The sequence below is a fragment of the Camellia sinensis genome, chromosome 15, assembly GCF_055761805.1.
Source record: "Camellia sinensis isolate YWXY chromosome 15, ASM5576180v1, whole genome shotgun sequence".
Lineage (NCBI taxonomy): Eukaryota > Viridiplantae > Streptophyta > Magnoliopsida > Ericales > Theaceae > Camellia > Camellia sinensis.
This window is the reverse complement of record NC_138975.1, coordinates 38,944,234-38,954,082: the sequence shown is the minus strand read 5'-3', so window position 1 is coordinate 38,954,082 and position 9,849 is coordinate 38,944,234. Positions and strand designations below refer to the sequence as shown.

The 9,849-nt window shown below is 34.0% G+C and overlaps 2 protein-coding genes across 2 annotated transcripts; one reads left to right on the top strand and one right to left on the bottom strand.

The window, feature by feature from the left end:
• The first annotated feature begins 596 nt into the window (after positions 1-596).
• Positions 597-1,433, top strand: LOC145812938 (L10-interacting MYB domain-containing protein-like). Its single transcript, XM_082908180.1, has 2 exons — positions 597-728; positions 861-1,433. Exons 1-2 carry the CDS (start codon positions 597-599, stop codon positions 1,431-1,433), a joined length of 705 nt encoding a protein of 234 aa, XP_082764306.1.
• Positions 1,434-7,864: 6,431 nt separating this feature from the next.
• LOC114270409 (ethylene-responsive transcription factor ERF084-like) lies at positions 7,865-8,944 on the bottom strand. Its single transcript, XM_028211886.2, has one exon. It carries the CDS (start codon positions 8,913-8,915, stop codon positions 8,076-8,078), a length of 840 nt encoding a protein of 279 aa, XP_028067687.1. The 5' UTR covers positions 8,916-8,944; the 3' UTR covers positions 7,865-8,075.
• Positions 8,945-9,849: the final 905 nt, after the last annotated feature.

Here is a 9,849-nt window from a genome sequence, read left to right as displayed (position 1 = left end):
TTTTGTTGTGCCGTATGTAAGCATCGTTACCATGTTCTTAGTATGTACAAAGACGTTAGTATGTTTTCAATATGTTTGTAGTACGATGGTATTATGTTGTTGCATATGGGAGCCGTAATACTAACTATCATATTTTTGTCCACTACTAACTTCCATGGAACCTGTGTACGTACGTAAAAAATGTTTTCAATGGGTATATGCAAATTTATCTTCAGCATCATATATCTCTGTTTGTTGTTTTTAATGTGTCATCTATTGTGCATGTGTATATAACAACCAAATTTGTGATGGTAATCTTTTGTAATCGTACATTAGTAATGGCTTCCACACGTACTTCGCCTCGTAAACACTCGAAAAGCAAAGGCGTTGTCAGTGACAAGTCAACCAGTCTTGAAGAGACACAAACTCAGTTAAGCCACAAGGCCTCATGGGACAGTAACTCAGTCTGAGTTTTCCTCCAGTTGATTGCAAATGAGATTAGTAAAGGAAATCGGCCATTCTTAGTCCTCAGCCAGACAGGGTACAAGTCGTTGTCAAGGAAATTTTAGAGAAAAACAGGAAAAAAACATGGACTGAAACAGTTGAAGAATAAGTACATGAGCTTGAAAAAAGAGTGGCAAGCGTGGACGAAGTTGATGGATTCAAGCAAGAGAGTGTCCGGGATAGGCTTTGACTATGACACCGGTTTGTTTCAGGCACCTGACGAGTGGTGGGACAAGATGGAATCAGTAAGTACATGTACAAACAAGTTTCATATTTGTCATTTACCAGTACATTTTTTACTTCTTCATTCAACTTCAATAAAATTTATTTATATGAAATATAACGTCTACCTCTTTTACACATGTACATGTCTACAGATCAACAAGGCGTGTGCGAAGTTCAGGAAGAAAACGTTGGACCACCGTGACTTGATGGAGACGGTTTTCATGGGGGCAACAGCTACTGGGAAGCACCATTGGACCCCGGGAGAGAACCTTCCTGAAGCTGCTACGGACTCATCTGATTCAGTGTGTAGTTTGGGAGCCCAGCCATTTGCTGATCCGATACCCACAGGAGTACAGGACGTGGATTCTGATTCTTCACTGGAGCATGTGTCGATTGAAAAGGCAAAAAGGAGAAAGACGCCATCAACAAGTGTCTCAAAGTTGAAGAAGGCAACAAGTGGTGCGTCTGTTATTGCGGAAAGCATGAACAGAATGACAGATGTGGTGCGTTCGAAGAATCAGCAGGTCACGGTCAGGCACCTCACAGGCAACGAATCGCTGTACACTATTTCCGAGTGCATGCATAAACTGAGCAGTATTCCATCCCTGATTGGTACGCCATCATTCCACTTCGCCTCCACACTTATGGATAACGCCGATTACCGGGAGGTCATGATGTGCCAGCCTGATGATGACCACATCATTGGATGGCTTACACAAAAGTAGCTCCAGTGTACTGCGTCGGGGCCATTTGCAAACCTGTTTGGGGGTCGCCGAATATGATGTATCGGTCTTACGAGTGTTGAAGATGCATGTCCTTTTCTTCCTTTTTAAAACTTAGACTTATGGTACTGTTGGCTATGTACTAAAACAGGATGGTGGTGTGTGCATGTTTTGCATTCTGTCTTTTTTTTTTTCTTCTTGCTAGCTACGGGCAGCAACAAGTTTTAGGTAAGTGCATGGGTTGACGGACCGGAAGCATGATTGTGCTTCGTTTTTGGGAAATGAATGGGATGTTTACGTTTTAATATTTTGTGTCGCTACGTTTAAGACAGGGAATTACGTTTTAGATGTACGCTTCTGAATGCCTATATGTCGCAAGTTCTTTTGTTAGTTTTGTGGTTATTACCACCATGGCCCCCTGTAAAGCATAAGTTGAACAGCTTCTTTTTTTTGTGCAATTCATATGATCATGCGTTCCAAAGGACATTGGTCACAACATTGCTTTCATTAAAAACAATGTCGGCATTGTATAATTGCAAAATTCAATATAATTTAAGTCAATGAATCACGTGCCAACTGATTGAAAGGCTGCCACTTTTGTAGGTTTCGCATCAACGAAGACGCGATGAATCCCTGGGATGGAAGCAACCATGATGAAATAATGGAAATGCTTAATCAAATGGCGGTCCAGGTGCAACAAGAACAGAACTGCACATTTCTACAAGCATGCCAATTGGCGATATAATGGTACCAAAAACACATGAATAAAACGCCATGTCGCACTTCTATACTAACCGGGAATACATGGATATGCGAACTATATGTGGGGCATATGGGTCGCTTTGAGGAAAATGTTTGCATGCCGAAGGAAGTTTTTGCCGCTTTGTGTGAGACATTAGTAAATGATTTTGGGTTACAAGTCCCGCAACGTCCACATGGCTTAGCTGTTGAAGAAAGCGTTGCAATGTTTATCCATGTCTTGAAAGGGAAGCAAAATCGGGAAATCCAGGAACGGTTCCAACATTCCGGGAAGACTGTGTCGAGGCACGTGCATAACGTATTAAATTCCATGAAAGAGTTCACTGTTGTCCATTGCCGGCCCACATACAGTCAGCATCGTATACATCCATACGTGCGGTCTAGACAGAAATACCTACCGTTCAAGGTACTTCAGCAAAACATGATTGACATATAAATCAAGACAATATATATGGTTTTTGTTATTAACTGCACATGACAAATTTGAAACACTTGTTACAAAGTTACGAAACAAAACATATGATCCATGTTTACAGGACTGCATTGGCGCAATAGACGGAACACATGTCAGTGCATGGGTTACGGGGCCAGATGCGGCAACATATTTCGGTAGGAAATACTGTCACACACAAAATATAATGGCCGCTGTTGATTTTGACATGTGTTTCATATTCATTTCTTGCGGATGGGAAGGAAGTATGCATGATAGTCGCATATTCAACGAGATACTAACAAATGAGAATGTCCCCTTCCCACATCCTGACGAAGGTAACACATGGTCCTGTTAATAGATTTAATAATGTATTAATTTTTTCCTCAGAAAGCGTTATATGAAAATGACGCAGAATGTTCGTTTTTTGTGTCATACATTGTTGTCATATCTGCAGGCAAATATTATCTTGTCGATTCTGGCTATCCAAACCGGATTGGTTACTTAGCACCATGCAAAGGTGACCGTTACCACCAACAAGAATTCCGACGTATTGCACGGAACAGGATGGCGAACACGCCAAGGGAATTATTTAACAAAGTGCACTCGTCCTTACGCAGTGTGGTGGAACGCACTTTCGATGCCTAGAAACAGCGATGGGGGTTTATTCGAGACATGCCTCGGTATGACTTTGCAAATGTGCAAGTTCAGTTAGTAGGTGCGTCAATGGCATTACATAATTATATACGGCGAAACACAGGTAACCCAACAACTGTTCAGCCAATCTGTGACGAGGAAGAGGCTATGACAATAGTAAATGCCATACTAGAAGTTGAACATGACGAGGATGGTTTAATGGTTAGAGATGAGGACCCCCATATGGCATTGGTCCGCCTTCACATACGCGACAAATTATGTTACATGCGTAAGAACGGAATGTTAGGAAATATATAGTAGTCAAAATAATTTTCGTATGGTAGTCACATAATGACACACGTGAAACAGACTGTATTCAAATATATTATCATGTACAATATGTATGAGTTTCCACGGGAATGTAACCCCTTCCAGTTGCTGACGTGCCTAACTTTGAAAAACAACAATCCATACGAATTTTGCTTTTGGAAAAACAAAAAAAAAGTGAAACAGATAAAAACAAATGGAAAAGAAAAAGAAGAGACAAATTGTCATGTGCGACATAAATTACAAATAAATGAAACACATAAATATATTTAAAAAAAAGTTATTGTATACCAATTAAAAAAAAACAAGACATACTTAAAAATAAAAATCCAAGACAAAAAAAAAAAACATAGTTATAGTAAAAAAAATAAACAATAAAAAGACAAAAACATAAATTCGCAAATAAAAATAGAAAAATTTAAGCACAATACGCCAAATCCAAACCCAAAATTAAAAAAAAGGAACAGGAAAAAAAATTAAACAAAATACAAAAAATCCAAGCGCAAAATAAAAAAATTCAAAGAAAAAAAAAATTAGCGCAAAATCTGAAAAATATATTCAAAAAAAAAATAAATAATTTGGATTTGCAAAATTCGGGAGATCGAAACCCAACATGAAAAAATTGTCAACAAAAAAAATAAAGCAAAAAATGCCAAAGCGAAACCCCAAAAAAAAAAAAAAAACAAAAAAAAACGCAAAATCGAAACCTTACATAAAAAAATTAAAATAAAAAAGAAGAACCAAAATATGGCAATTCCAAACCCAAAATAAAGAAAAAAAATGAAAAATAAAAAAATTAAGCAAAAGTCGGCAGATCGACACCCAATATACAAAAAAAAAAAAAAAAAAAAAAACGGAAATCCAAACCCAAAAAAAAAAAAAAATTAGGAAAATAGGCGAAATCGAAACCTAACAGAAAAAATAAAAATAAAAAATAACAAAAATATGCCAAATCCAAAAAAAATATATATATATTTTAAGCAAAAAGCCAAAATTGTAAAAAAAAAATACCGAAAAAAAAGCATACCAAAAAATTTTGTTTTTCACCAAAAAGCCAAAATTGAAAAAAAAAAAGAAAAAAAGAAAAAAAACGGAAATAATGCCAAATCCCAACCCAAATTAAAAAATAAAAAAAATGGAAAAGGGCAATTTGGTCTTTTAACAAGATGACACCTCACCAAAAAGCTAAAAAGTCAAAAAAATTAAAAAGCTCTTTCCAAACCAGGCCTTTTAGCCCCAGGCTAAAATAACCAAAAAACTAAAAAGCCAACTCACTTCCCAAACGGGGGCTAAGAAATATACTTTAAAGGACCTCAACGTGACATATTTGGACCTTTATCAATGGTGACCAATGGTGATGGTAAGGAATAAGAGAGAGTGAAAACTTATTTTGAAAAGAAAGAAAAACATTTTCTTTTATTTATGAAGATTTTAAACTTTTTGCAATCAATTTCCTTTTTTTCTTTGAAACAAAAATGAAATACTAAACAAGTTTTCATTTTTAGTTTGCAGAAAAAAATGAAAACGAAAATGAAAACAAGATATACGAATACTTTAACAATTGATAACAATACAATATACTCAGAATTTTAAATAAACGTTTACGTAAGCTATGAACCTCACAAAGGAGTGGTTAAATTCTAGCCAAATTTTTTTATTCTGAGTAAGATTCTTGACCAAATTTATGAGCTCTAAGGTTTAGTGTTACAAAATAACAATATTACCTACTTAAAAAAATTAATATCAAAAAGTTATATTTATGTATCACATTTTTGACCCACATTCTAATAATTTTAAATTTATTCAATAGATCTCATTTTGTAAATAAATTTTGAAACAAAAATTTATGACACAACATTTTTCATTAGAAAAACGAGTAGTGTTATATATATATATATAATTTTGACAAACTAATGTAACATGCTATTGATGCCATGAGTAGATTTTAGTAGAGCACAGAATCAAAATTATCATGCACAAGCTTGAGGGTGACTTCAAATGAGTCAAGTGCGTGACGAAATTTGACTATGATTAGGGATGACTCAATACTGTTGAGGCCTTCGAAAAAAATCTGAAAGGGACCTTTTACATATTTATTTATTAATTTAAACAATTTTTATTCATCTTTATATTATATATATTTGGGTAAACTTCATTCTACCTTAATTAACTTAGACTTATTTTGGGCAAACTTCATTCTACCTTAACTAACCAGACTTATCTCAATTGGCCATCATGAGTCCCCCCCCCCTCTTTCTTTTTGGATGAATTGTGGTTTGCGGACTAAACTGTATCATTAGATCCATTAATGATTTAATAAAAAAGACTAAAATAATCTTGCATTTTTATCATTTGTTTGAAAAAAAAAATACATTTAAACTCTTCATACTTCATTCCATGTGTGATTCACCCCTTCTTGAAATTTGAAAATAAGTATATAGCTTCCTTGTTTATGCCACGTGTTCTACATTTATTGTTAAGTTAGACGAAATATTAACAATGCACTTTAATTCGCAAACTACAAGCATATGGACTTAAAGTGAAATTTGCCGTCTATATTTTTAAATCCAACATTCGTTTTCTTGCATATATAATTATCACAGATTGTTTTTTAAACCTTTAAATAATTATTTTTTTAAATAAAATTTTTGTTAAACTTATAGACATATTTTGACAAATATAAAAGAGGATGAAAACTCGAGATTTTTGAAAAATTAGAAGTTTTAGGAGAATTTCTAACTCAATCAATGAGTTTGTAGCGCAACGGTTATCACGTCTCTCACTTACAAGAGTTGGATGGTTTGACTCTTGTGATAGGAGTTGGGTGTAGCATTGATAAAATACTTAGAGGGTCGTTTTGAAAAATTAGTAAAAAATTAATTTTTTTTAATTTTTTTATTTTGTCTTTTTTTATGGGTAAGTCAGTGAAAGGTAATGTAACTCAAAATGAATAAAAAGTTAGAAGTTGACTTTTTATCAACTTTCCAAAAGACTCCTTAGTTGTTTATATATATACAACTAACCACTCATTATAATTGTCACTTAGCGATTATAATTGTCACTTAGTGATTTTGTTTCATCCAAGTCCTTTAATTTTGTGTTTGGCTAATAGACCTACATAAAGATTTTTAATTTTTTTTTTTTAAATCTATCCAAATTTATAAACCAAACATAGTTCAAGAGTAACTTATCCAAATTTATAAACCAAATATAGTTCAAAAGTAACTTAGACACAGGCACTATACTTGAATTGTCAAAAGAATAAAAGAAAAAAATGTCTAATAAAAAATGGACTAGCTTTGTAATTTTTGAAAAAATAATATTAGAGATATTAAATTTTTTATTAAATAAATTACCAAAAGTCTCACATAAATACAAGGTTCATAAAAATATAGGGCTTGTTTGGTTTGTATTTGAGAAACATATTTTGAGATAAAAAATACGAAATTTTGTTTGGTTTGATTTTTTTTCAAAAGATGCTTTGAAAAATTATTTTGAGAGAGAGTTTTGAAAAAAGTGATTGATTTGATGTATATCAGAGAGATTTTTTTGAAAAACTTGGAAACCAAACAAGTTTTGGAAAAAAAATTTGAAAAAATTTATTTAGTTTAATTACTTTTGGAAACTTATTTATAAAAAAAAATTTCTAAAATTTTTTGAGAAACACAAACCAAACAAAACCATAAAATCTACAGTTATACGAGATATTTAATTATTCATTTGATAAAAAATTTAGAACATATAATATGCTCTTTTTTGAAAAGCTTTATTACAGTTCAATTCACCACTCGATTGATTAATAGCTTGGAAATAATTTGAACATACGCAAAATTTTACAAGATTTATTGTAGAATTTACATTTCTCAAAAATCTGATCCAAATTATTTATTTTTCGTGTTTCATTTATATTTTCTTAAACTCCACAGAGTCATCATCATTTCTGTTCAAGTCACCCGCCGTTTGTGGGCGATTTTTCAAATCCCTTGAACTGAGCTACCTCATCATGGCCTTTAATATATTGGTATATTTCAATACTAATATTTAAAATCATGATACATTATATATATATATATATAAAAAGATACTGCATCAACAATCTCGATCATAGCAATGTTGTGTTGCATAAGAATTAAACACTAGTGGGGGGAGAGAGAGAGAGAGAGAGTCAAAACAAATAAAGATTTACTAGGATACTGCAACTTCTGTACTTTACAAGACTCAAAAGTGCCATAATAACTAACATCCATCCAAACTACAACCACAAAATGACTCCCATCTCCCTTCCATACCCATGCATTGTTCATGCATCCTCATCCACCACCACCACCACCACCACCACCACCACATATACACCTCATGGCTTCAACTTCAAACACCACAAAAGTACTATCCTGCTAATATCATTCATATATATAGAAGAAAAAAGAAAAGAAAAGAAAAGAAAAGAAAACATACATATTTATAGCCCTAACATGAGTAATCATCACCTTCATCTAGCTACAACTAGATAAAAGACCCATAATAGATGCACTATTATTATTATTACCACCAAGCTTCAACTCTAGCTCTACTTCAACCTTCCTTTTTTTCTGCTCCTCATTAATCATACTAATATTAGGACTAGTACTTGAGCTGAACAGTTGAGCTACAGATGTCACCACTGCACACTTCCTGCTATTCTGCGCCGCCCCAGTCTTACTACGCACCCCAATCTTCTTCTTCCTCTTCTTCTTCGTTTTCTCCGACGATGACCCCTCCGACGACGTGGTTTCCGGCGACGGTACAGGCCGCGGCAGTACCGGCGGAATCGCAAAATTCGTTCTAGCTTTCGCACCTCTCAGACGCCTCGCCGCCGCGTCGTAAGCACGCGCCGCCTCCTCCGCCGTGTCGAACGTTCCCAGCCAGTGCCTGCACCGCCCTATACGGTCCCTTATCTCCGCTGACCACCTCCCCCACGGCCTCTTCCTCACCCCTCTGTAACTCTTCTGCACCGAAACCCCACTCTTCTTCTCTCCTCCTCCGGTACTTTGTTCCATGCCCGAAACACCACCCGATTTCTCAACCCCACTCCCACCATTCCCAAATAGGATTCGTTGCCCAACAATAGCCGCGATTCCTTCAAGTACCGGGGGGATTTCGGGTTCAGTACCGGCCGCAACAGAACCATGGGTTTGTGGGTTTGCAGGAATTTGATGAATGGAAGAACTAGAAAGAGGGTCTCCATAGTAGAGCCGAGGCAATTCGTTTACTATAGGGAATGTTTCGGGGGGATTGAAACGAAACAGGTCAGGGCGAGGCAAGAACGGAACACTATGTATCATTTGGGGGTTCATTGTTATTGTTGGTGGGTCTGTTGTGTTGTGTTGTGTTGTGTTGGGTGTAAAATGGAGTAAGAAGATGAGAGACACATTTTATGGAGTGGCAAAATTTATAGAACCCAGAAAAATTAATAATTTAATTAGTTTTCTTAAATTTTAGAATAGTGATACAACCTTTTAAAATAGTAATTCTGATAAGAATTCTAGTGAGGTGAAAGAGAGAGCACAAAGAGATAAAAAGAGGAGTGTGAACTCTTAAATCATATAGATGCTCTCTACGTCATTAGAAATCTATAAGAGCTCTTAAATTACACCAAGGATCCTCTAGAGTGAAATTTTTCTAAAGTTTCCTAGAGTGTTATATTGTGTGGTTGAGATTTACTGGCAAGTCATATCAGAAAAATTGATGTGATTTGTCAGTAAATCTCAACCACGCAATGTAGCACTCTAGGAAACTTTAAGAAAAAATCACTCTAGAGGATCCTTGCTCCTTAAATTAAAACTCTTAAACATTATTATAAATTTTAGGATAAATTATAAATACACTCTTAAAGTTTAATTAAAATACGAATTACCTTCTGTTGTTTTAAAAATTACATCTCATCTTTTGATATTTCTAATTTTATATAAATCGCTCATTTTATTTATAAATTATCAAGTCAATTAATAATTTTTAATGATATTTAAAATATATTTTAATTAATAATTTAATTAATTTTATTATTATATAAGAGAGTAATTATAAATTTTATTTTTTTAATTAATTCTATTAAATAAAAAATTTTAACAAAAAAATATTTGTAATTTTTTAAATTATATTAAATAATTTATATTTTAAATAAATCTTAAAAGCCTAAATTTTAATGGGTTAATGGTAGTGAAGTTAATTTTTAATTGTTTATTTAAAAATAAGGAAGTGGTAGATTTTATTGACTATTTAAGATATTCC